Raw genomic sequence first — 27,832 nt, 5'->3', positions numbered from 1 at the left:
TAACCAAAATTTGTTAAATGGTTCCAGTCCACTGCACACCATGGCTGCCAGAGCTAAAAAATAAAAAAAACTTTATACGACTTGTCGTCGAAACCGATGACCTTTTTTCGATAAAACAGAAATGTTTGTTTGGTGCTCCTTTACTCAAATTGCCCAAATCATTTCGGTCAACTGCACAACATGGCAGCCAGAGCTATTAAAGTAAATATTTTTTTTAAATAACTTCTCCTCAAAAATTGATGATTGTATTTCTATGAAACTTGACGAAAATGTTTGTTAGGTGGTCTTTGCTTGAACCTTTTGGCCAGTGGAGCACAGGCACTGATGTGCCTCTTGTTTTGATTGGTCTGCTGTAATGTAAAATTGCTACAACATCATGTTTAAATTTATTAAAGACAAAATGTTAATACATCTTTAATTTTATTAGATTAGAAGTATTGCAAAAATTGTAAAATTTTACAAACAAATCTAACAAGTAATAGTTAATGTATACTCTGGTTACTAAACGTTCGCAGTGCAACTCTCAAATGAAAATGATATTCAGTTTCTAAAACAAAGGCATCACATTTTTGAATATAGTTCCACAATGTGGCGAATGCGGCTTAGATTGTTCTCGTTTGTGAGCCAGGAGCCACCGTCCGCAATGACTGTGGAGCCAGTGAGCAGCTGGGCAGCGTCACTACACACATACACCACTGTGTTGGCTATGTCCTCACGCGTACCCACACGCTGGATGGGAATGTTGTCCACAAACTCCTTCCTGAGAGCTTTACCTCCTGGAAAAAGAACATTGTATGCATAAGATTTGTAGGCCAAATTTAATTGACATTATATTTTGTGCATGTCAGTCCACATGGATATGTAGTCCATACAGGCTTAATATAAATGTTAATATCTCACTAACATGGCATGAAATAGCCCAGTCAAAACTTATCATTAACATGTATGATGTAAACTGTACCTAGCCTGCTGAATCCCTCCGTGTCTCCTATTGGTCCGGGTGCAACACACATAATGCGAATCCCCTTCTCCCCCCACTCCACAGCAAGGTGCTTTGTCATGGTCTCTACATGCAGGAAACATTCACGGTATACATATCAAGAAGACTGCAAGTGGAGGCCAAAGCTTATGTGCTGTTGTTTTTTCAATCAAAAAAGGGCAAATGTAAAGCCTAAGTTGAAAAGTGGCCATGACTCCATTGTTTCTATCATTATAATATTATTTTTATACAAAAAGCAGACAAGCTAAAATGCTTTCTTTTCAAATATGATGGTTGGTGGTTACCAAGCTAGACAAGTCAGTTTTGTCCGTGCTCTCAGGTTTCCACAACAAGAAAGACCACACTCTCCAGGAACATCTTGCCAACAAGAGTGCCTTAGCATAAGATAATATAACACTTAACAGTTGTTGTAAAATAAAAAATAAACGTTTAAACAAATTAAACCTTGAAATCAAATTTGTACCAATAAATTACTAAGTAGTCCTCATACCAGCCAAGTGAAAAAACTGCTTATGTTTTATAAAGTGGTGTCACAATACACACTCAATGAATCATACACAACTGTACAAAGTCAATAAGAACGATGTGTACGATTTTAAGTTGCTAGTCACACAAGTTGAAGGTAACTCACCTATGGCAGCCTTGGCGGCCCCTGCATGCAGCTGGTAGACCTGACCCCGCACCTGCAGCGTGGCCGTGATGTTAACAATCACACCACCATGTTTCTGTAATGGACAAATCATAAAGTGTTTGATTAAATGCTGAACAGAATGTAATTTTCGACTGATTGTACCTTAGTTAAATTTAGAAAGCAGACAAATAAATGAATGTAAATAAACTTTTTGCTAATTCAAGGGTCATCACTCTGGAGTGACTGAGGCCACATGGTTCTTCATCAAACCTGACTGAGATATTTGCCCATACACATTCTGACCAAATTTGGTGATGATTGGAAAATGGCTTCCTAAGCCATTGATCGAACAAGACCAATATTAGATCATTTCTAAAACTAAAGGGCTATTACTTTCTGGCGTCTAGAGCAATGTGACTGGTTATTAAACATGTCCAAGATATTATGCCCATTCACATTCATATACAATTTTGTGATGAAATGACCAAGGCTTCCAAAGAAAGTTATTGATCAGACAAGACCAATTTTGAGTAATTTCTATAATTAAAGTGTGATAACTTTCCACCTCCTATTATTGAACTTGTCAGAGATGTTATGCATGTACTTTCTGACCAAATTTGGTGATGATTACATAAATGCTTCTATAGTTAATGATTGGACAACAAACTGGATGCCGAAGCCAGCCCATCCATACTCTGCAGGTGAAATTATGATATGTCCTGTTCTACAAACCAGGCTGATAAAAAAAACTGCATGCTTACCTTCATGTACTCGTCAAAGACGACCTTGGTGACATTATATGTGCCCATAGCATCAATGTCCATCACAGTACGAAAAGCATTGAAGGACAGCCCCTCCGCCGGGCACAGGAAGTTGCCAGCAGCACCTGTGGGAAACAGAAGTCAATAGTAAGATATCTATTAAAAGTGCTCAACAGTGCAAAAATTAATCTTAAACAAAAAATAGAATACTTCAAAATTGCTTTTTTACTAAGTTCTTAAGTTCAATATTAAGCAAGCTTAATACATACGTCTCTTGCAACATAGGACTGTTGTAATAAGGAGTTGAGTTAATTTTATGAAAAAAAAATTGTCAGATTTTGGCTCAAAAAGCTTTTGCTTTTTTCTGATAAGCATTTCCACCAAATGGATTATGTTTTGAGGCTTAAATTTGTGGTGATTGCTTTTGTTTTAAGAAATACATTTGCATTTCTGTAACCAGAAAATGGAATTAAATCACTATTTTCTTACTGTCTTATTTGAAAATATATCATGAACAAGCCACAAAACATTATTATTAATTTATTTGGTGGTCTGGAGCTTTTTGACACTTACATATTTATATTGTCAACAGATTTTTCTGAAAAAAAGAAATTGTTTTTTGAGCCAAAATCTGATAAATCTTCTTTTCTGAATTTGCTCAACTTCGTATCACACTAAAACACATTGCAAAAGATGTTTGTGTATCTCTTTAAAAAAAGCTCCTAGAATAACAACAACATAAACTTATGAAGCTTTTTAATTATTGGCCTTCCCAACCCACTTTTGTAATGTGGAAAGCCTTAACTAAAATATGTTAATGGAAAAATACATGCATGTGACATTGGTTATTTTAACATAAACATGTACATTCTAATTTCCGCTTAAAGTTAGAGCAAGTATGGTACATGATGGTAAGTATATTGTCTTACTGTTCACAAGGATATTTATCTTCCCAAACTCTTTCATTGCTTCGGCAACGGCTGCTTGTACTTTCTTGGGCTAAAGCGAAGCAAAAAATAAAAAATCCAATTTAAAAAAAAAAACGTTTTTGTTTTAACTATAGGAACTCGACCATTAATACATATATATATATATATATATATATATATATATATATATATATATATATATATATATATATATATATATATATATATATATATATATATGCAAATTATTATTTTTTCTTCATATTTTTTTTTAAAGTGTCTGAAAATCAAAGATATCCCCCATTGCTTTGTGTACAGTACTTAGCCATATCATTATTGTAATTCTGCAACGAAAATCACCATTTGTATTTATATTTACTATATCTATTTTATTAATTACATCTCTGACATCCATCTGGATGGGCAGACACCGTCGACCGGTGGCAGCCCGGAGTGTAGCTGCAGACTCCTGCAATTTGTCAAGGCGGCGACTGGCGATGACCGTATCACATCCATGTCTGAAACACATGGGCAGTGATACACAAACAGTAGAATCAGAATGTACGATAAGTCCAGTGTATAACAAACCATACAATAATTCTTTGATTTTCAGGAAGCTCCTAGAAAATCAAAAACATGAAATTCAAGACTTAAGCAATAACACACGTAAACATTTAGGAAGGGATTCGTTACATTTAAAAAGATTGTTACTCTGTCCATAGTCATTTACAATTGTAAAAAGTTGGTACCTCATCAACACCTCGGCAATAGTGAACCCTATCCCTGTACCTCCACCTGTCACAAATGCCACTTTACCCCTGAAAGAAAAACAGGACTTGTATAGTCTTCAAGATGTGGTACTATGTGATAAAGTACATCATGCACCTTGAGCATTAGTTTTTTATCCAATTTCAAACTCTTTACTATATTAGTATAACAGTTCACTGTGAACCACAAACTTGTGCAGTGCCAATTTTGATCCCAGCGACAAAATTTGAACAACTTTGTTAAAGGACCACTACATGAGTCTACATACAAAATATCATCGTTTTCAGACAAGCAGATTTTTAAGTTTTTATATGTTAAGGATGCACAACAAACTATGGACATAGGGCGATCACAATAGCTCAGCTTGAGCACTTTGCTTAAAATGTATACATGTATAAATGTGTACTTAATCCCATATGAGGCACAAAAAATATAACATTCTTGATCATTTTTTTAAATATGGGAGGCATTCTAGATGTTAACATCATCAATGACCGAGAAAGATAACAAGATGGTCCATGAAGTTTGAAGTTGACATCTTCAATGATTGTAATACATTAGAGAATATATAAGTATCTATTTTATTGTCGTTAAAGATTAATTAAAAATATTGATAAAAAGGTCTCATAAGGAACATTTCTGTGAAATTATTTTGAATTGCGGTCAATGATTTCTGAAGATGAGATTTAGAAAGTTTTCGACCCAGACATAAACTGTGTTTTTAATGAATAAACATTGGGTGAGGTAATTTAACAAAGGGTCACTTTAGGAACATTTCTGTGAAATTATTTTGAATAGTTACTGAAGAGAAGATTTTTAAAAAAGTTTTGAAAAGAAGACCCGCCCCTGGCGGCTATTTATTTTATGAATAAGCATGGGGTGAAGGCCTTCCATAGAGGATCACTTAAGAATCATTTCTGTGCTAATAATTTTAAAATAGGGCTAGCAGATTCTGTTTCTGAAATAGACATACATAGTGAAACGAAACGCTGCCCCCTCAGCCCGGGCAGCCATGATTTTTACAAATCAACATGGGTGAAGGAATTTGATTCCTTGTAACCTAAGGAGCATTTCTGTAAAATTATGTTGAAATTGGGCAAGCGTTTTTTGAAAAAAAGATTTTCGTTTTTTTTCTTTCCACTCCAATAGCAAAGTTCTGCATGGAACCACTTTTATTGAATAATCTGGAAAAGGGCCACCAAAGGGACATTCCTGTGAAGTTTGGTTGAAATTGGCCAAGTGGTTTAGGAGGAGAGGTTGTTTGAAGGAAAACGTTGCTGATGAACGATGAATGGATGGAAGGCCATGGACAATCGGCAATCACACTAATACAATAGCTGAGCATTTTGTGCTCAGGTGAGCTCATACATGCCATATTTCTGAGAGGCTTCCCAGGGGATTTTGGTCTGAATTCCAGGAGATTTTGATATTACACCAGGGGATTTTTAAGCGACGAAAATTTGCGCAATATCTGCATTTATAATATAAGAATAAATACAGAAATACACTCATATACAATAATTTTTGGACATAGTCATCAAGGACCTTCATGGAATTTCACACTCATGATATTATTGATGCTTTCCATTGCCAACCTTAAGCAAGTTCTGATTTTTTTATTTTTTTTAAATTCCAGGGGATATGAATCCCCCGGCGGGGGACCAGGGGATGGGTCAAAATTCCGGGGGATTTTTCCCCCCGCCGGGGGATATGGCATGTATGCTGAGACAGAGCTTAAAGAAGTTTCTAAGGCCATTAATAAATATATTCATTGCTAGATTTTCATCCAATTTTAGTTAAAGGGGTGAGGGGTGACATTTAATTTTTATTTTTTCTTGGAGGACTTTTTAGCCGCCTTTAAAATCAGATTTTTTTTTCACCAATATTATTTGTTTGCCTTTAAAATCACTAAATTAATGTACAGCTATCAATGCAATTTACATAAGCACAGTGCAGAAATAGCTGCAAAAAGATCATTGATCTTGAAATTGTACCTCATTTATGTTTATAACGATAATAGTAATGTTTTAGTTATAACAATCAGTCCTGCTACATGTTAGAATAGCTACAAAATTACTTCTATTAAAGAACTATTTAAAAAAAAAAAATTGTCCACTTTCCACTTAATCATAAATTTCATCATATTTATTTTAAAACAAGATGTTAAGTATTTTTAGTAGCTATAGCTCTTGGTTATTCTACAATAAAAGACATTCAAATTAGGATTCTTCTAATCCCTTAAGGATTTGTCATAAATGAAAAATTGTAAAAAAAATCCATCCGCGTACAAGTATTTCCACTAGCTCTTGGTCTAGTCCAAATAATTTTACGTTTACGATTTTTGATATGGCAAATCCTTCACGTAGTTAGGGATTGGAAGAATCCCGTATAACACGTCTATTATTTTATACTAGCTCTTGTAGTCTAAAATAATAGACGTGTTATACGGGATTCTTCCAATCCCTAACTACGTGAAGGATTTGCCATATCAAAAATCTAAAAAAAATCCGTCAACGTACAATTATTTGGACTACTAGCTCTTGGTGCTTAGTAGAAATGATGTTTTACTGACACTTCAATATTTCTTCAATTAAATTTGCAACAACATAAGTTATACAACTTTATGTTAATACATAGCTAAATTAATTTATATAAATATTTTCTTTCAAACATGTTGCCCCCAAAAAATCTTAAAAATGGATCATCCCATGTTTTAATTCTTATTTTTTATTTTAATTAATCCTTTCACTTTGCCTTTTAAAATTTCTTCATATTGATTTAATCCAAAATTTAAAACGAGCAACGACGTCGAACGTCAACATCTCTTTTTCAAGAAAATAAATAGTTGAGGTAAATTATATACTCACAGAAATAAATCATTCCTGAAAATATATTTGAAGTTTTTAACACACTCTTCCTTGGCAGTGTTTTGAGACATATTTCAAGAGTCGTGTTTTCAGTTTTATTCCAAACCAGACACTTAGACGTTATGCGCATAAGAGTTCCCAGGTCTATGCATATAAAGCAATTTATATACTTCAAATACCTATACATAAAATAGCACATTGAAGTCAATATTTAGGATGGACGTCACATGACTAACACGTGACGAATGTTTCAACTGCGGAATCTTGCCCAATTGGGATATTATATATTCAATTTTGATTCAAACAAAACATGATTCGCTTATACCTGGAAAAATATGCAGTAATACGTAAACAAATATAATTTTGAGAAAATGTAGTTTATGAAGTCATCTAATGATGGTACACTTATTTGACACTGTTTCCTGGAATTCTATCCGTTTAACTGAAGTCTTGTAGACACCGGTTAACAAACTTTGCGAGTCACGTGATATCCCGCCGTAATTTTTGTGAAAAAGTATTTTCAGTAAGTAAATTATGAAATATGGGATAGTTAATGACAGAAGGTGTATGCTGTTGACACTTTGAAACGTTATGTTTTCACCATGTCGGGATATATTTCATTTGTCTGATATAATGATAGTAAATCATATATTTTCGCGATATGAATTTCACAGTCGACATCAAAATTAATAATTTTAATGTAAATAGAAAAGAATCGGTAGTTATCAATTTTGGATCTTTCATGATTTTCATAACATATTTTTTTCATCCAAAATTAATGTAGCTAAAATATTTCTGTGTCGGATGAGCAGTAGGTTCACATCCCCATTTTATTGGTTCATTTTACTTTACAAGGTTCAGGGGTTTCATTAATGCACCAGTCAATTGTAACCAAGGTCCCCCCTGCAGGGGTATACCGGGGAAATTGGCCACCTTCCATGTGGCCCTGCAATGCTGGATGAATGCGGTAGTTTTGTCTTCGTGCCATAAAAATAGGGGGGAATAGGCCTTACCTAGGGTCCCTACTGTGCGGGGCATTTGACGGGGATATTACCAGCAGTTTGTCCCCGGGCTTGGCTGGACTGATAGTTAAAGTCCCTGCTATTCCCCGGACTTTTTTTGTGGGGGGGGGGGGCTTGGTTTTAATTGACTGGTGCATAAGCAGACCTTACTCTGGACAAATTTTATATCCAGGAAATATATAAAAAAAAAACATTGACTGTAATCTCCCTCGATTAATTGCACAGACAATGCATGCACAAAAAAACACTGTGCTTTCAATCAGTGACGTTATTGGAAAGGACACACATTTAATGGCATTCAACAATTGTCTGTTTTAAATCAAATAAATGTTTTGACGTCAGATTTCTTGATAACACAAATTTATGAGTAAACATTCGCTTTTTTCTCACATTTTATCAACATAAGCATGTCATCTGACGCTGAATATTTTAGCACCCTTGGCTTTATACTATACCATTGGCGGGAAAAAAATGTATGTTCCAGGATTAAAAGCTAAATGTATATTAGCTGCCTTGAGGCCTGACAAATGTATTCATGTTATTTGGTCTGTATAACAAAGTTGAACAATATTATTAATTAAAGTATCTGTTACTGTCACTTACTATTTGTTGTATCCAATCATTGTACTCCTGGTGCTTTAAAACTGTTTCTTTTGTTTGTATCAGATTAAAATAGAATGTCTGGAATTGCTCTGGCTCGGCTCTCTGAGGAACGCAAAGCCTGGAGAAAGGACCATCCATTTGTAAGTGACATATTATCATTAAGTCCTCAACAATGATGTTGTCTTTTGTTCAAATATCTCTTGGTATAAGCACTAGCTATTTTTAATGGTGTAATGCTTGCTTGTTAACATTGACATAGGTAAGATACAAGTATCTTTATTTAAAGGGTGTTTAAACTCACTGTCTGTCATTAATATTCTCTACTTCATTATATAATTATTCTGGTTGCAATTTAATCAATTTACATCACATCAGTTACATACTGAGCTTAAAAGAACAACATATTTACTATACAAACAGTAAGTTGATGAAGTTTGTTGCCTTTTGTTTTTCATTGTATTATTCCATTAAAAATGTTTGCATATTTTCAGGGTTTTGTTGCAAAGCCAAGTAAAAATGCCGATGGAACACTCAATCTATTGAACTGGGAATGCCTGATACCAGGGAAAAAAGGGGTTTGTGTTGGATTTATTGTGTATTTCTGCATGTGAAGAGTAGCTGAAAGTGGACATGATGATGGAACACCTTTCAAAAGATTATTTTGTTTTTGGCATTTCAATTTTAACATGTTGAATTATGTTTCCATGACGGAGAGCATCAAGTCGACGCTTTGACCGCCTGTCACACCCTTTTCTGGAAAATAACTGCAAAAAAATCTTGAAGGAATTTCAATGGAGCTATAATAAAGATAGAGGGCAATATGCACAAGGGCACTACGCAAGCACCATAAATTATAGTTCTAGCTTCAGTTATTGCTGAATGATATTCGAGTTTCACTTTTACAGTATGCACTAATAAGGAAGCTGCTTGTCCAGACCATAAGGAGAGATATAAATGAAACTTGGAATAAATTAGATAGAAATGAGAGGAAGTGCAGTGTACAAGAGCTTTAATCCTCTCTTCCATGTTTACCGAGCTATTTCCCCTTTACCATCCCTCTTCATTATGGGGCTTGTCCGGAAAGTGCTGAAAGGATTCCATCTAAAATGATCTTACACTTGTACGGAGCATTATTTAAAAAGTACAAATGTGATTTCAAAGAAACTTGAAACATATACAGAGGTAACTATGCACCATATGTGCAGTGTGCAAAACCATTATCATGTTAGTACTCAGGTTTGCTCACCTGAGTACTAAGTGCTCAAGGTGAGCTATTGTGATCGGTCTATGTCCAGCGTCCGTTGTTTGGCGTCAACATCAAATCATCAATTTCTCCTAAACGGCTTCGACAATTACAATGAAACTTCATAGGAATGATCCTTGGTTGGTGCTTTTTCAAAATTGTTCAAAGAAATGAATTCCATGCAGAACTCTTGTTGCCATGGCAACCTAAAGGAAAAGCATCAACAATTGATTATAATCATCATGTTCTCCTAAACCGCTTGGACTATTTTTAATGAAACTTTATAGGATTGATCCTTGGTTTGGTTTATCAAAATTGTTCAAAGAAATGAATTCCATGCAGAACTCTGGTTGCTATGGCAACCTAAAGGAAAAACTACAAAACTTTTTTTGGCAAATACTATGAGGCTTAGTGCTTCAATATTTGGTGTGTAACTTTGTCTGTTGGTTATCTACCATGTGTATTCAAATTATGCCCCTGGAGAAAAATTGCCTCACCCTGTGGGTTACAAGTTCATTATAAATACATTTTGTTAAGATCTGATAGTTGTGTAAAGTTTACTCTTGAAGCAAGGGCAGTAAGTCTTGCTATAAGGTCTCCCTTTTTGTTGGAGATTGCACTACTTTCTATTTTTAGTAACAAGGGAATAGATTTTAAATTTTATCAAGTCTTCAAAATAGTCACTTCTAAGGTAATTATTGTTCTTTTTTTAGGTTCATAGATTCAAATAATTATTATACACTTTATTCTTTAGAAGAAATTTCATTTTTACTTAATGATAAATTGAATAATCAGACTTTTCCATTGAACTTCATGTAGATTATTGTAAACTTCATGTAGATTATTCTAATCTACAATCTTATCTTTTGTTTGGATAGTGAATAAGCCTTATATAAAGAAGAATTTGATTCTAAAAATTTGAAGGAAGATGATGTTGTCCTATATGGAAGAAGAGGTAAAATTAGTGAAAGGTGAAAATGTGTTAGGAAAATTGATTTTTAGAGCTTAAGGCAGTTTATTGATTTTATTGGATGGTGCACTGTTTGTTGTTTGTATGTCTATTATACTATATACTAAAAGTTATTTCCGTGTGCAAGCAATTTAACATAGTTTTGTCAGTGTGCAGGCAATTGAGCGAAGTCCAGTCAGTGTGCAGGCAATTGAACAAAGTCCTGTCAGTGTGCAGGCAACTGAAAAAAGTCCTGTAAGTGTGCAGATATCCATATCAAGTGCTGCCAGTGTGCAGTCAATTATCAAGTCCTATCAGTGTGCAGGCAACTGAACAAAGTCCTGTCAGTGTGCAGGTATGAGAATCTAATTCTGTCAGGGTGCAGTTAATCATCAAGTCCTGTCAGTGTGCAGGCAACTGAACAAAGTCCTATCAGTGTGCAGTCAATCAAGAAGTCCTGTCAGTGTGCAGGAAACTGTGACAAGTCCTGTCAATGTGCTGGCAACTGTGACAAGTCCTGTCAGTGATTATCCGGGCAACGTGTTTGACCAGTATGTTTTTCAATATTCTTTGAGAACAAATATCAAGCTATATTGATTACAAAGGTTAAACTCTTTCACTCAGGTGAGCGATTTAGGGCCATCATGGCCCTCTTGTTTTAAATGCATTCAAAAAATAATAATTCATTGCAGGATTGAAAATTTATTTATTCATACAGGTCTATCCTTCTGGAGGATTGCTTTCTTGGTATTTTAGAATATTTCTTCATTGTCCTCATTCATTCTTCTTTTTTTTTAACTTTTGACATCATTGCTAACTTATTTAGGGACCTACAGTTTTGGTAGATATTTTGAAATTTACTGAAAATTTATATTTTAATGATTCCATAATATATATGCATGTTATGAAATGTTTGAAGATCAAAATTCATTCCACAACTATCCCCCTACTACCAATTTTTGAGTATTGCAAGTGCTGCTATTATTTGTTCCATTTCTTATAATCTATTATAAACTTTTGTTCCCAAATTTGCTCATGGATTCGCATGTTATTAAATGTTGCAACCATTCCCCTTCTGCCAATAAATGAGTATTATGATTGCTGCCATTTCTTGGACAATTAGGCATTCACGGAGTATCAGTCGCTTCTAGTGATACTCTTGTTATTATCGTATGTTCATCAGTCGCTTCCAGTGATACTCTTGTTATTATCGTATGTTCATCAGTTGCTTCCAGTGATACTCTTGTTATTATGGTATGTTCATCAGTCGCTTACAGTGATACTCTTGTTATTATCGTACGTTCATCAGTCGCTTCCAGTGATACTCTTGTTATTATCGTACGTTCATCAGTCGCTTCCAGTGATACTCTTGTTATTATCGTACGTTCATCAGTCGCTTCCAGTGATACTCTTGTTATTATGGTATGTTCATCAGTCGCTTCCAGTGATACTCTTGTTATTATGGTATGTTCATCAGTCGCTTCCAGTGATACTCTTGTTATTATGGTATGTTCATCAGTCGCTTCCAGTGATACTCTTGTTATTATGGTATGTTCATCAGTCGCTTCCAGTGATACACTTGTTATTATCGTACGTTCATCAGTTGCTTCCAGTGATACTCTTGTTATTATGGTATGTTCATCAGTCGCTTCCAGTGATACACTTGTTATCATCATAAGTATAAACTTTTCTTTTACTGTCTAAGGTAAATTATTTAGTTATTGTGCAAAACTCTGTTCATACTTTAAAACACATAAAGATGTTACAATTTTTTTTGTATATTTTTTCCAGACCATTTGGGAAAATGGCTTGTACAAAATCCGAATGCTGTTCAAGGAGGATTATCCTAGCACTCCGCCCAAGTGTGAGTTTTTGTGTTACTACTGTTAGCAAATTAACTTGGAATTACAAGAATTTGAAAATTAACTTGGAATTTCAAGAATTTGAAGCATACAACTTACAAGCATAGTATACTCGACCAATCAAGTTATAAATTATGTTCACAATAACAGTGTTGTGTGAAATGCTTTCAGATGTTAAAACTGACTTATCAATCGTGTTAGTGCAGTTTAAATTGACCTTCTCCTCTGTACGAAATTGCATTGTGACTTTTATTTGTTTAACATGTCCCTGTCTTAATGATAAGAGTTATTTAATTGCAGGCAAGTGTGAGCCACCTCTTTTCAAAAGAAACGTGTCTCTGTCTTAATGATAGAATTATATAATTTCATGGCAAGATTGAGTCACCCCTGTTCAACCCGAACATGTCCCTGTCTTAATCATAGAGTTATTTAACCCAAGGCAAGAGTGAGTCACCCCTGTTCAACCCGAACATGTCCCTGTCTTAATCATAGAGTTATTTAACCCAAGGCAAGAGTGAGTCACCCCTGTTCAACCCGAACATGTCCCTTTCTTAATGATATAATTATTTTAATGATAGTTATTTAACTGCAGGCAAGTGTGAGCCGCCTCTGTTCCACCCGAACGTTTACCCATCTGGCACCGTGTGTCTGTCCTTGCTAGATGAAGAGAAAGATTGGAGACCGGCTGTCACCATCAAACAGGTAACAGGGTCTTCGTGTCTGGCTTCAGATGGATTATAGTTAACTGATTATGATCAACAAAATTACCACCTTACATTTTATCTTTGCAATACAGTTGAACACCGTTAATCCGAAGTTGTAGGGACCCAACAAATTACTTCGGAATAGCGGTGTTTCGGATTTAAAAAAATCTGCAAAAGACAGTGTTCGCGAATTATAGATGACGTGAAATACTAAGTCGTGAAAATTGCAATGTCGGTTACACGTTACCAATGCGATACACTCGGTTTGAGGTATCTTTCGTATATAAAAATATTTGTTGATTTATTATTTATATAATTGACAAATAATTCGTTATTATACTTCTTTATTAAAACATCATAAAACATTTAAAACAAACTGACAGCACATGAATGAATCTGATAACATTTTCGAATGATATTCAGATTGTGTTAACCAGCAATTATATACTACATCACCGAAATGAAACACTCATTTTCTGACATCCATGTTTGTAACATACGCATGCTCAATGTCATTCTTTAACAAGCGCTAATTGTGCTCCATTTTCGCCTCAAGCCGATGCCCAAGTGCATTCGCAGTAAGGTGTGAAAGACTATGACACAATCAGGTTCGAATTAAGAATTGATAAATAGGTGTGAAATACCAAATCGGGACCGTAATTTCGGAATAGCGATTATTTCGGATAAGCGATTTCGGATTAAAGACCAAAAATTTAGTTAAACAAAACAGGAGTAAAATCGGGACCGAAAAATAAATTCGAAATAGCGATAATTTCGGATAAACAGTGTTCAGAATAGAGGTGTTCAACTGTATAGAAAATCAATGTTTAGTAAAAGTTTTGAATGATTAAGTGTTATGGGAATCAAATATGAGAAGAATGAAGCTGTGGCGCAGAGTGTAAGGAATAATGTATAAGCAAGTTATTAGGCTGCTGTTAAAACCTTCACACTATTTCAGTCTGAAGTGTTTGTTCATATGCAGTACATGTATTATCTACATAGTTGCATGCCAATAACATACAAGACCAGAGATTGTAAGTTTTGCATGGATAAGAAAAGTAACTTTGTGTTTGGTTCAAAAAGGCATGTAGATATTCCTGATTTTAACTTGCAGATCCTGCTGGGTATACAGGAACTACTCAACGAGCCGAACATAAAGGATCCTGCCCAGGCCGAGGCCTACACTATATTCTGGTACCTAGTCATTTATGTTCCAAATGTAGAGTGCTAAAGCATTTGAAATCATATTAAGATATATTCTTGGTAAAAGATATAGCATACATTCCATATCCCTGGGTTTCCTGGCTGGATGTGAATACCAATCAAAATTTAGGAAATAAATGTACATGTATTAGATTTGGAAAAATGTAGACTAGATTTCTTTGCGCAATACATGTTCTTACAACTTATACACTTAATACAGTTCTTTCACTGTTTTTACAGTTGAAATTCAGATGTAATAAAAAAATGCTTCTCAATGTAGAAAACAAAAAAAAACGGCTTGTGCTGGAATGAGTAATTACGATTGAAGAAAACCAGCCTGGTTAAATGCAAAATCTGCTGGGAGCGTCCCAGAAATATGCCATTTATTATATAAGGCATTTTAATTTTAATAGATTTCTTTTTATTGTGTTAACCATGCCAAAATAAGCTCCATCATGTTTAATGAAATTGAACTAATCTATGCCATTTTTTTATTTTCCCTTATCCTTTTCCAGCCAGAACCGTAATGAGTATGAGCGCCGCGTGCGAGAACAAGCCCTGAAGTTCCGTGACCCATCCTTGTAGTCAGGCGTGGAGTGTGCAGATCTGACATCTCTATTTTCATCCTCATCCATTCTTCTCTACACGCCAGTATCAACTGACAATGTCATTGTGTTGACCTGCTATACTAGCTCCTAGAGAAATGTGCTTCTTTTCTTCTATCAGTGTAATGATAATTTTGTTGCAAAATCACCAATGCATTAAAAAGGAGTGTTTTTCTCGAATTACTCTGATAATTTGTGATTAAATGCATGTAAGTGCTTTGCTGTAAGATAAAGTCCTAAGATTTCTATATTATACCACTATGAACACTTATGATAAATCTCATTCCATTATGATGTAAGCTCATGGTTTGTAATTTGAGTACCTGTAAAGGTTTCTTAATTATTTGAGCTCTTATTAACCGACCACTGTACTTTATTGCCATTTAGTCAACGTTGCATATGAAGACATACTGATCTACATGTAAATGAATTATAGACATTTACGTTTTTTTCTGAACAGCAATTGACAATAATATCTTTTGACAACGCATTGATTATGAACACTCGTGGTAATCTTTTTGGAACTAATATAACATTGATAATTATATATACTTGAACTTACATATTGTTATTGTCACTATTCATTGTTCATTGTAAATAAAGAACTGACATGTACAAATAATGGCGTCTGTTATTGATATTAAGATTCTTGTTCCAGTCCTTGAAATCAAGCCTTTGATGGAATAGGCCGGAATTCTTTCACCAGTGTTTGGCATATTAGTGAATACATGTATTACCACTTCTATCGACTATAAGTATCTTCCATGGCCGAGAGTGTAAGATAGGTTCATCCCGACCCGAGCGTAGGGTGTTTTGCGGAAACGAGGTTTACTGAGTTTCCGCAAAACGCCCTGTGCGAGGGTTGGGATGAATATATCTTTATTCTTACAAGAGTGGCTATGGTAGATGTTTTTTCTTCCACCTCAGTTAAACAAAATAAAGTAAAAAAAAATATATTTTTGCTGGAACTATTTTGTGCGTAGTGGAAACAAATGCGTATGGATATGTGATAATTCGTGATTGTCATGGATATGCGCGCAGTAATTCAGATTATGTTAATAGTGAAATCGGCCTTTAAATAGTTCTGAGGAGAGTGAAGCATTATTTCTTGAAAGGTGCATGAAAACTTTTATGGTGACATTTCAAGCGAGAAATAATTAAAAATCATTCTAAATATTGCAACAAGACAAGGTTCCTATGATGCTACAGACGTCAGTCTTCAACAAGGGAGGTAATTGCAATGTGGTGACCATTAAAAAGGAGTTCCATTCGGGCGTTTTATCTTTACCATGGGAGAGTGGTAAGAATCTCTATGCTTTCAGTTCAATGGTCTAGGTCACACTTCCAGATGTTAAGTTAAATCATTTTTTTATCAAAATAAATGTTAAAAACGCAAGGCCTAATGGATGCATTTATCTCGTACCTGTGACAGCTCTTGTTTGGTTTGTGTTTTAACAAAATGTATGCCTCCAGTGAGGTTTGAACTCACGACCCCTGGTTTACAAGACCAGTGCTCTACCACTGAGCTATAGAGGCTCACATACACGAACAATCACTCATTAGATAAAATTAACATTAGTCGATATGTTGACCAATCGCACACAGCTGTGCACCTTTTGTGTAAAGAGTGTGAGGCCGTATTCATATGTATAATAGATATGCTCACTTTTGAACTGTCTCCATAATTTATTGGTTTGAAAAGGGTCTTGTAAGCCAAGGGTCGCATTCTTTATCTTAAATTTGGGCTTATTTATAATAAATTGTTTTGATAGAGACTGCAAAATAATACACGTTGTTATACAAAATAAATTTCAATCGCTGATTTTTTCATTTGAAAATTGATTTATAATGGTATATACAATGAGTCCGTATTCTCTTGAATCGGATTTCGATCAAACTTCACATACGTCACCTAAAATCGGCCTTGAAGGTCAATATTGCGTAAAATGGACTGCAATGGTAAATTTGATGTCTCGCCGATAGCTTCATGGGCTTTAATTAAATTTCGTATTAAGTATTCATCTTTTATGAATAAATTGTTGCTATTTATGTGATTTCAATTAAACTTAGTATAAGGACATCATGTTGAAGTGCGTCATATCGTTCATATTTTAGCTCAAATGTCAAAGTCACTTTTGCAGATATGAATACCAATCCTAAAAAACTGAAAAGGTGAAAAAACACCTTTAAACTTCAAAATAAATACTAAAATCCCAGACCAAATCGGTTGTATTTATCTCGTTCCAGTGACAGCTCTCTTACTGTGTGTGCGCGTGTGTCTTTTAACAAAACCTTTGCCTCCACTGAGGTTTGAACTAACGACCCCTGGTTTACAAGACCAGTGCTCTACCACTGAACTATAGAGGCTCCCATACGCGCCTTATTACAAATAGGTTTAAATTAAAGCAATTCCCCACAACTGTGCACCTTTTGTGGAGGTTTTCATGTGTTTAATAGCCTTGCGCATTATTCAACTGCTTCAATAACTCAGTAGTAAGAGGAAAGGTCTTGTGCACCAGGGGTCGCGACTTTGATGATAAAAATGAGCTTAATTAGGCAGGATCATTTTTTATAGAATCTGTAAAATTCAAACACGAAATAAATTTTCTTTATTTGTATATCTGGGAATTCTGGTACATGTATAGACATCTCATTTCATTATTGTTCACTTTTAAGCGGATTTCTATCAAATTTCACATAAGTAGAGAGCAACAAACGTGCGTCGCCATTAAAGTCCGTGAGCTAATCACAAATTTCACACATCGATGTAATTGTAATACTATAAGCGTTATCCCTCAGCAATTGTTTTCAAATTATCGAATAAAACACAAGCAGACACCGCACTATTGTCAACCATCTTTGCAAGTGGTTTGGAAATACAATGCTTGGTCATACTTGGAGGTCACTGTTTACCAATATTTATTTTATAGAAATACTTTGTTCCTCAGCTGTCAATTTGAATTCAATCACATGACATGTAGACTACTAGTATTGTGTAATAATAAGAGCTGTTTTGTAATGCATGAACTGTGTAAATTACGTTTGTAGTTCTTAGGTCAGCCTTTAACCTTTATGCTTTCAATTCAAAGGTCAAGGTCACACTTATAGATAGATGTGTATTTAAATCAAACTGAAAAGTAAAAAAAACATCAACTTTAAACTAAACTTTCAAGGCCAAATCGGGTCCAGTTATCTTAATCCGGCAGCCAAATGGGATATTTTGGCTGAACCCTGCATCGGAGTGTATAGAAAATGTTTTTAGCTTTTTAAGTAGATTAGACCCCCTAGTTAAGGAATCCGTTTGATGGCCTCATACCACCCTTGGGGAAATCGAGATATTCAAGATGGCGTCCAAGATGGCCGCAAATTTTTTACCAAAATCAACAATTGACTAGTAATTGTGTATAAATGCATTAATTCCTGTTCAAAATTAAACCATTATGTATTTTTAATGCAAAACGATCCATTCTAAAATATTTCTTATCATAATTAAGCCATCATGGCATCCAAAATGGCCGCCAAAACAAAGAAAATTGACAATTGAGTTAGGTTTTGTTTCAAATACCATCAATTGTTATACACATGTATCTCGTTTTTACATTACAATGTATTTATGCAAGGTATCACAAATGACATGATATTATTACATATTAACCAAGATGGCGTCCAATATGGCCGCCAAAATAAACATTAATTAACACAGACTGAATGAAACGAGCACAACCGTTGACATATATGTATAAAAAAAACAATGGCATTTTTTTATTCCAATTTACTTCTGAATTGCTACATGGAATTGGTATTTTAGACAGCATGGGTGACCTCAATGAAATTCTTTCAGAGCTGTAATCTAGAAGCAGAACATGAAAGCTATGGATAACAGTGTTATGCACCAGTCAATTGTAACCACGCCCCCCCCCCCCCTAGGTCTGGGGGTATACCGGGATAGCCGAGGAAAAGGGCCGTGTTTTTACTTTCCAGGTGGCCCCACAGGGCCGGGTGACTACAGTGGTGTTTGTCATAGCGCCAAATTTAGCGGAGATTGGGCCTTCTCTGGGGTGCGGGGGCATTTGGCCGGGGTCTAACCATCAGTTCGTCCCACAGGGCGGGGATTTTACCCGGGGTTGGCTGGACCGAAAGTCAAAGTCCCGGCTATTCCCCGGACCTGGGGGGGGGGGGGCGTGGTTACAATTGACTGGTGCATTATAAAGTCATTGCTGATCATGATGCTTCACATCATAGCTGAAAAAGAAACTGATTAGGGTTTTCATTTGGTAGCTATTAAATCTACGATCCCCTACTTCTTTGCAGCAAGACACGTGCATTACGTTTGGTATTGCCACACTTTTTATGATCTATGGAGTCAATGCCCAGTTCATGTAGGGAAATATTTCGGAAAGGGGAGCATGTGATGCGTCACATTCTTGACGTTTGGAACAGCATTTCGAGTGATATGTTCATTGAGACAACAGTTATGAGATACTGGTATGGAAAACAAGACATTATTGGAATTACATTAAAATCAGACACACCCAAGATATGGTCGCCTGGTCTACACATTTGTAGCAGATTGGAGGCAGATATCTCAAGACTTGTAAATAGTGAACAAGTTAAGTCATCTAATGATAAACCCAAAGAGGAAATGAAGGCAAGAATATTGAGTGACTGCAACGATCATAGGAATTTGAAAATGGTTGGCCAGGGAGTTTCAATGTCATGATAAGTCGCAAGATTAGGTGCCGTATTCACTAACGTCTTGAGTCTGAGTTTGAGACTCAGGCTAAAAAAAACTGAATTCTTTTATGTTTGAAAATATCTCTAATATAACTATTGACAATATATTCTTATGTTATAGCATTTTTATAATAACAAGTTAGTCTCTAACTCAGACTCAGGACATAGGTGAATACGGGCCCCGAACACAAGCTGAAACACGAAAGGGTATATAAACTGGTGATACGAAGTTCTTTAAGACATAATTATTTTTCACAAGAGTGATCGGCTTCAAGCGAGCTCACGTGACTTAGATGTGAAAGGTTGGTGACCTATGAGTTGTCCAATGTTCCAACAGCGATGTTTTGAATGTGACTTGCCAAATCCAAATATGTGCTGAAAAAGTATTCGCAAGTCCAGGTGTCAGCACGTTCTGCAACAAAGCAAGTAACATCAATAATTATAGACGGCTACTTATCTTCGCCAGATACAGGTAATACAGCACAGAAACTGAAACACGGGAAAACGGAGGATCACATACGTAGCGCGTACATCAGTTGTCAACTGCAATGCAAATTCCTCCTCGGAAAGAGATCATGTCGGTAGCAACATTTCATTCCCTAGACATGTGAGTGCTTATTGTTATTGGAGATGAAGATTCACCAATTGAAGTTACACCAACTGTAATAATTACGCGTCATGGCATGCGCAACACACATAAAGAAGCTGACAACATTGTTGCCCATCAAATTGTTAGTATAGTAAAGGAAAATGATGGAGGCATTTGAGTACTTTCAGACGACACCGATGCTTTGTACTTCTTCTTCACCATCACCTGGAACAATTACGGAATGACCTGTGAAAGACTATTGATTATTTATTGACAGATATAACAGCCACAGTCAACAAATACAAACGAATAGTTTCAGATTAACTTGCAGCACACGCACTATCAGGATCGGATACTACTACATGCTGCTACGGCATAGGTAAGGGCATAGTATTGAAGGTACTGAAAGCGAGTATCACTCGTGTGTTTGAGATGAAACATCTGACTACTCGTCAGTCAACCGAAGATCAACTCGTTTCATTTCACAATGTTACAACATGGAAGTTGTTGACGACGACATGTCCGAGGTTCTACAGAAGGTATTAAGTTCTAAGGTTAGGAAAGCGACATCGTGTGCACCAAAGCTTGCTTCTCTACCCCCAACAACAGAGGCATTTAATGACAATATCAAGCGAGCACATTTTCAAACGTGTCTTTGGAATTGTGCAGTTAAATCAGACCAACCAAACCTGGACCCATTTGAAACTGGTTGGAAAAAAGGACACGCGATCTTTGGTCCCAATAATATTACCAAAACAAATTTCGGTGGCCTCATATGATGTGCTTAAAATGATAAAAAATGTTTATGTCAGTCAAATACTCAATGCAACAACACTCTTGCTGTCATTGCAACAATGGGCATATGTCATGTTCAATATTAAGTTAATGACAAGCATAAGAAAATTACTACAATAAGCAAACAAAACGAATATATAAATCTTTGAATTAACAAACTTACTTCTCTATTTAAGTTAAAACTGATGTAGCAATTGTTCTAAAGCTATTAATACATACCATAAACTACAGTGTAATTTTAGATAAAGAAAAATGCTATTGTTTTTAACTTTTTATACATTTGTAAATGATAGTGCCCGTTTTATTTAGTCTGTGTTAATTTATGCTTTTTTTGGCGGCCATATTGGACGCCATCTTGGTTGATATGTGTCTTTATAATGTTATTTGTGATACCTATATTGCATAAATACATTGTTATGTTAAAACGAGATGCATGTGCATAAAAATGATGGTATTTGCAACAAAACCTATCTCATTTGTCAATAATTTTAGTTTGGCGGCCATTTTAGACGCCATGATGGCCTAAACATGGTATGAAATATTTTAGAATTGATCGGTTTGCAATATAAATGCTTTATGGTATAGCTTTGCACAGGAATTGAATCATTAAAACAAAATTACGAGTTAATTGGTGATTTGGGTTAAATTTGGCGGCCATCTTGGACGCCATCTTGAATATCTCGATTTCCCCAAGGGTGGCGCGAGGCCATCAAACGGATTCCTTAACTGGAGGGTCAAAGCTACTTAAAAACCCCAAAACATTTTCTATACACTCCGATGCAAGGTACTCGACTTCCGCTGCCGGACTATCTCGTTCAGTGACAGCTCTTGCTGTGTGTGTGTTTTTATCTGTAATAAAACCTTTGCCTCCAGTGAGGTTTGAACTCACGACCCCTGGTATACAAGACCAGTGCTCTACCACTGAGCTATAGAGGCGCCCAAACGTGTCATATCAATCATAAAATAAATATACTTTACTATATATTTTCCAATTCCATGCATGCACCTTTGTATGGAGAAAGTGTCTGACTTTTGTTATAAATGTACGAAAGACATGCTTATTATTCAATAGCCTCCAGAACTCAGTAGTTACAGCAAAATTATTGTAAACCAGGGCTAGCGACATCGACCATAATAATTACATTCGAAGGGAAGGATATTTAAATAGAAACTGTCAAATTTTAACAGATAAAAAGAACAATCGCTGATTTTTTTTAAGTTGAGAATGGGATACCTGGATAGATACCGCCACGGATTTCGATCAAACTTCACATACGTAAATAGCAGCATGGGACTATCAAATGGAATAAAATTAATCTTCGCAGAATCAAAAACCACCATAGGAAGTTGTATGGCCATACAATGCTTGATCATTTCAATTCAATCAAACTTCACATATTTATCGACCATTGTGGAATTTTAAGAGTAGTTTAGTCACATGCTTAAGTGAGTGAGTTAAGATTGAAATGTCTAAGGTCAGTCTTTGGAGTCATTTTTTGCATAATATGTTGTTCATTTGATGGTTCACCCATAGCTTCATGGGCTTTCAATAAATTATATATTTATTGTTCTTGTTTCATTAATAACTTTGCATCATTAATGTGATTTCAGTTTCAATCAAACCACAAATAGAATAATATCATGGGAGAGTAGTAAGCGTGATGCTTGCAGTTTAATGGTCAAGGTCACACTAAGAAATGTCGATTTATTAAAAAAAATATTTAAAATATACATGTATGTTGAATTCAAATGTCTGACAAGGCCATGACGGTGAAATTGATCACGTTCCCGTTTCAGATGTTACTTTTCATGTTTGTTTTTTTTCTTAGAAAAAACAGTTGCCTCCAGTGAGGTTTATACTCCCGACCCCTGGTTTACAAGACCTGTGCTCTACCACTGAGCTATAGAGGCTCACATACCCGTATTATCAGTCATAAGTTATATTTCACATGGTCGGTAAGTTGACCAATCCCGCACAGCTGTGCACCTTTGTTGAGAGAGAATAAAGCCGTATAATATAATATGTATAATAGACATGCATATTATCCAGTTGCATCCATAATCACTTGTAAGAGGAAATGTCTTGTATACCATTTCCTCATAACTAAGGCAAAGGTGACACTAAGAGTAAATGTTCAGCATTATGGATTTCATTGTCATACTTCATGTCTCAACCATTATGTTCAAACTATCGATGGAAATACAATACAAAATCGCAAAATTAGAACCATCAATGATTTGTCATGCTTAGAGGTCACTTTATAAAAAATCCATTTTATTGCAATATTTTGTGTCTTATCTGATAAATAGAACTTTATGAAACATCACAAATTTGCACACCAAAAAATGGTTAAGGTAAGACTTGGAGGTTTATATTCCGTTTATAGATTTTATAGGTACATTTGATTTTTCGCCCATTGCTTTTTGGCCTTTAATACATTATATACTTGGATTTCATGTTTTACCCATTTTAACGTGTGTGATAATCTTCAGGCTTTCAGTTCAAAGGTCAAGGTCACACTTAAAGATGCCCATTATAATCAAACTTTTCATTCAAAATAAATATTAAATACCAATGCCTGACAAAGCCAAGTGAGGTTTAGTAAGTTTCTATTGTATAAGAATTGGAAAAATGTAGACTAGATTTCTTTGCGCAATTGTTATGCTGTAAAATTTTGAGTACTTTTGTGAAATGAAGTTTTACGAAATGTCATCAATACTTTTCATGTTTCATAATTTTAGAATATTTTGTCTGTTAGAAACACATTCCTGGTGCTTAAAGTGAATTTTGATAATAGCCAAATTATTTCATGACATTTATTACTCTATTCAAACATAGTTGTCAAATTTTATATTATAGTATACACAGCGTATAGCATTTTTATTATCAATTAGTCTGTGGAATTATTTTTCTTGACAACCTATCACTACGTCTAAAGATTGTTGCGAAACTTTAGATTGTAATATAAACAGAATGCCCGGCTTAATTGATAATTGAGATTAAGTCAGACAATGACATTTTTAGGGCCCAGCCCCTAGTGTCCCCTGCGTCTGGATTAATTGTCTCAATTTCATTGGCCATGTATTGGCATGACTTTTTGTAACATCCTTTGTCATTGGATGATGATAGTTTTGGCAATTCTCTAAAAGTTGTGTCTTTCCTCGCTCGAGTCACTTTTAAGGTTGACTTCGAAGTGTTTCATCTCATAATAAAACGAGAAAATATACACATTTCTTGATCCTTTTTTTGATCTCGGGAAGGAGTCATTAAGAGTCGTCCACGCGGCACAAAACAATACATGTTCTTACAACTTATACACTTAATACAGTTCTTTCACTGTTTTTACAGTTAAAATTCAGATGTAATAAAAAATGCTTCTCAATGTAGAAAACGAAAAAAAAACAGCTTGTGCTGGAATGAGTAATTACGAATTAAGAAAACCAGCCTGGTTAAATGCAAAATCTGCTGGGAGCGTCCCAGAAATATGCCATTTATTATATAAGGCATTTTAATTTTAATAGATTTCTTTTTATTGTGTTAACCATGCCAAAATAAGCTCCATCATGTTTAATGAAATTGAATTAATCTATGCCATTTTTTTATTTTCCCTTATCCTTTTCCAGCCAGAACCGTAATGAGTATGAGCGCCGCGTGCGAGAACAGGCCCTGAAGTTCCGTGACCCATCCTTGTAGTCAGGCGTGGAGTGTGCAAATCTGACATCTCTATTTTCATCCTCATCCATTCTTCTCTACACGCCAGTATCAACTGAAAATGTCATTGTGTTGACCTGCTATACTAGCTCCTAGAGAAATGTGCTTCTTTTCTTCTATTATTGTTGTGATAATTTTGTTGCAAAATCACCAATGCATTAAAAAGGAGTGTTTTTCTCGAATTACTCTGATAATTTGTGATTAAATGCATGCAAGTGCTTTGCTGTAAGATAAAGTCCTAAGATTTCTATATTATACCACTATGAACACTCATGATAAATCTCATTCCATTATGATGTAAGCTCATGGTTTGTAATTGGAGTACCTGTAAAGGTTTCTTAATTATTTGAGCTCTTATTAACCGACCACTGTACTTTATTGCCATTTAGTCAACGTTGCATATGAAGACATACTGATCTACATGTAAATGAATTATAGACATTTACGTTTTTTCTGAACAGCAATTGACAATAATATCTTTTGACAACGCATTGATTATAAACACTCGTGGTAGTCTTTTTGGAACTAATATAACATTGATAATTATATATACTTGAACTTACATATTGTTATTGTCACTATTCATTGTAAATAAAGAACTGACATGTACAAATAATGGCGTCTGTTATCGATATTAAGATTCTTGTTCCAGTCCTTGAAATCAAGCCTTTGATGGAATAGGCCGGAATTCTTACACCAGTGTTTGGCATTTTAGTGAATACATGTATTACCACTTCTATGGACTATAAGTATCTTCCATGGCCGAGAGTGTAAGATAGGTTCGTCCCGACCCGAGCGTAGGGTGTTTTGCGGAAACGAGGTTTACTGAGTTTCCGCAAAACGCCCTGTGCGAGGGTTGGGATGAACATATCTTTATTCTTACAAGAGTGGCTATTGTAGATGTTTTTTCTTCCACCTCAGTTAAACAAAATAAAGTAAAGATGTATATTTTTGCTAGAAATATTTTGTTCGTAGTGGAAACAAATGCGTATGGATATGTGATAATTCGTGATTGTCATGGAAATGCGCGCAGTAATTCAGATTATGTTAATAGTGAAATCGGCCTTTAAATAGTTCTGAGGAGAGTGAAGCATTATTTCTTGAAAGGTGCATGAAAACATTTTTATGGTGACATTTCAAGCGAGAAACAATTAAAAGCATTCTAAATATTGCAACAAGACAAGGTTCCTATGATGCTACAGACGTCAGTTTTCAACAAGGGAGGTAATTGCAAAGTGGTGACCATTAAAAAGGAGTTCCACTCGGGCGTTTTATCTTTACCATGGGAGAGTGGTAAGAATCTCTATGCTTTCAGTTCAATGGTCTAGGTCACACTTCCAGATGTTAAATCATTTTTTTATCAAAATAAATCTTAAAAACCCAAGGCCTAATCGGTTGCATTTTTCTCGTACCTGTGACAGCTCTTGTTTGGTTTGTGTTTTAACAAAATGTATGCCTCCAGTGAGGTTTGAACTCACGACCCCTGGTTTACAAGACCAGTGCTCTACCACTGAGCTATAGAGGCTCACATACACGAACAATCACTCATTAGATAAAATTAACATTAGTCGATATGTTGACCAATCGCACACAGCTGTGTACCTTTTGTGCAAAGATTGTGTGGCCGTATTCATATGTATAATAGATATGCTCACTATCCCCATAATTTATTGGTTTGAAAAGGGTCTTGTAAGCCAAGGGTCGCATTCTTTATCTTAAATTTGGGCTTATTTATAAAAGATTGTTTTGATAGAGACTGCAAAATATTACATGTTGTTATACAAAATAAATTTCAATCGCTGATTTCTTCATTTGAAAATTGATTTACAATGGTATATACAATGAGTCCGTATTCTGTTGAATCGGATTTCGATCAAACTTCACATACGTCACCTAAAATCGGCCTTGAAGGTAAATATTGCGTAAAATGGACAGCAATGGTAAATTTGACAATATTTTGTGTCTTATCTGATAAATAGAACTTAATGAAACATTACAAATTTGCACACCAAAATGGACTTTTGATTTTTCGCCCATTGCTTTTTGGCTTTTAATATATTATATACTTGGATTTCATGTTTTACCCATTTGAACGTGTGTGATAACCTTCAGGCCTTCAGTTCAAAGGTCAAAGTCTCACTTAAAGATGTTTATTTTAATCAAACTTTTCATTCAAAATAGATATTAAATACCAATGCCTGACAAAGCCAAGTCGGTATTAAATATTTAAATATATTTTGTGTTTAAATTTCAAAGTTGCTATGAAAAAGATCCTTCCTATCTAAACCCATACTTATGATCAAAGTCACGAACCTCCAAGTGTGACCAAGCATTGTATTTCCATACATCTTACAATGTTGGTCTACAGTTGTGCGGAGTTTGCCTGTGTTCCATTCAATAGTTTGAAAACCACATGTATAGCTGAGGGATGAAACTTATATAGTATTGTAACGAAATGCATATTGTGGAACAATTATCTCGGTGTGTGGCCTTGACCTTTGATTTAAACAATACATATTTCGATATAACATTTTCAAATAATACATTTCAACACATTTTGTGCATAATCAAAACCAAATGTTTGACCTTTGTGATAATCACAATAATTTTATGCGTTACCTTCCTTCCCATGCTCCTCTATGCTTATGTGTTGTATCTATACATGTATTTGAATTATCGTGTAGAGAAATAACTGACATTTTATTTCTGTGTTTTAATTTTACAGATTCTATGAAAAACGATCCTGCCTAATTTAGCTCATAGTTATTAATAAAAAAGCGACCCCTGATGTATAATACCTTTCCTCTTACTACTGAGTTATGGAAGCAGTTGATCAATGCGCATGTCCATTAAAC

The 27,832-nt window shown here is 35.1% G+C and overlaps 2 protein-coding genes and 4 non-coding genes across 6 annotated transcripts; 1 reads left to right on the top strand and 5 right to left on the bottom strand.

Moving 5' to 3' along the window:
- Positions 1-374: 374 nt before the first annotated feature.
- On the bottom strand, positions 375-7,173 carry LOC128222643 (peroxisomal 2,4-dienoyl-CoA reductase [(3E)-enoyl-CoA-producing]-like). The gene is made up of 8 exons (XM_052931740.1): positions 6,957-7,173; positions 4,071-4,139; positions 3,722-3,839; positions 3,322-3,391; positions 2,393-2,517; positions 1,632-1,725; positions 962-1,066; positions 375-776 (listed from the first exon to the last, which is right to left on the bottom strand). The coding sequence occupies exons 1-8, from the start codon at positions 7,025-7,027 to the stop codon at positions 562-564; spliced, it is 867 nt and encodes a 288-aa protein (XP_052787700.1). The 5' UTR covers positions 7,028-7,173; the 3' UTR covers positions 375-561.
- Positions 7,174-7,336: 163 nt separating this feature from the next.
- Positions 7,337-15,708, top strand: LOC128222652 (SUMO-conjugating enzyme UBC9-B-like). The gene is made up of 7 exons (XM_052931752.1): positions 7,337-7,479; positions 8,645-8,721; positions 9,073-9,156; positions 12,565-12,637; positions 13,228-13,337; positions 14,454-14,533; positions 15,058-15,708. Exons 2-7 carry the CDS (start codon positions 8,656-8,658, stop codon positions 15,125-15,127), a joined length of 483 nt encoding a protein of 160 aa, XP_052787712.1. The 5' UTR covers positions 7,337-7,479; positions 8,645-8,655; the 3' UTR covers positions 15,128-15,708.
- Positions 15,709-16,611: 903 nt separating this feature from the next.
- Trnat-ugu (transfer RNA threonine (anticodon UGU)) lies at positions 16,612-16,683 on the bottom strand. Its single transcript has one exon. It is a non-coding gene; the product is annotated as a tRNA-Thr (tRNA).
- A 759-nt stretch (positions 16,684-17,442) lies between these two features.
- Trnat-ugu (transfer RNA threonine (anticodon UGU)) lies at positions 17,443-17,514 on the bottom strand. Its single transcript has one exon. It is a non-coding gene; the product is annotated as a tRNA-Thr (tRNA).
- Positions 17,515-22,129: 4,615 nt separating this feature from the next.
- On the bottom strand, positions 22,130-22,201 carry Trnat-ugu (transfer RNA threonine (anticodon UGU)). The gene has a single exon. It is a non-coding gene; the product is annotated as a tRNA-Thr (tRNA).
- Positions 22,202-26,430: 4,229 nt separating this feature from the next.
- On the bottom strand, positions 26,431-26,502 carry Trnat-ugu (transfer RNA threonine (anticodon UGU)). Its single transcript has one exon. It is a non-coding gene; the product is annotated as a tRNA-Thr (tRNA).
- Between the last annotated feature and the right edge of the window lie 1,330 nt (positions 26,503-27,832).

The sequence above is a fragment of the Mya arenaria genome, chromosome 2, assembly GCF_026914265.1.
Source record: "Mya arenaria isolate MELC-2E11 chromosome 2, ASM2691426v1".
Classification (NCBI taxonomy): domain Eukaryota; kingdom Metazoa; phylum Mollusca; class Bivalvia; order Myida; family Myidae; genus Mya; species Mya arenaria.
This window is presented reverse-complemented; position numbering and strand designations above follow the sequence as displayed.

Bases quoted from the DNA above. Each gene is read 5' to 3' on its own strand.
- LOC128222643 (XM_052931740.1), bottom strand. From the start codon at position 7,027: ATGTCTCAAAACACTGCCAAGGAAGAGTGTGTTAAAAACTTCAAATAT. The intron at 4,140-6,956 runs GTGAGTATATAA...TTTTTCTTTCAG, and splicing joins TTCAGGAATGATTTATTTCT to GGGTAAAGTGGCATTTGTGA. The intron at 777-961 runs GTACAGTTTACA...TTCTTTTTCCAG, and splicing joins GGAGGGATTCAGCAGGCTAG to GAGGTAAAGCTCTCAGGAAG.
- LOC128222652 (XM_052931752.1), top strand. From the start codon at position 8,656: ATGTCTGGAATTGCTCTGGCTCGGCTCTCTGAGGAACGCAAAGCCTGG. The intron at 12,638-13,227 runs GTGAGTTTTTGT...ATTTAACTGCAG, and splicing joins TCCTAGCACTCCGCCCAAGT to GCAAGTGTGAGCCGCCTCTG. The intron at 13,338-14,453 runs GTAACAGGGTCT...TTTAACTTGCAG, and splicing joins CGGCTGTCACCATCAAACAG to ATCCTGCTGGGTATACAGGA.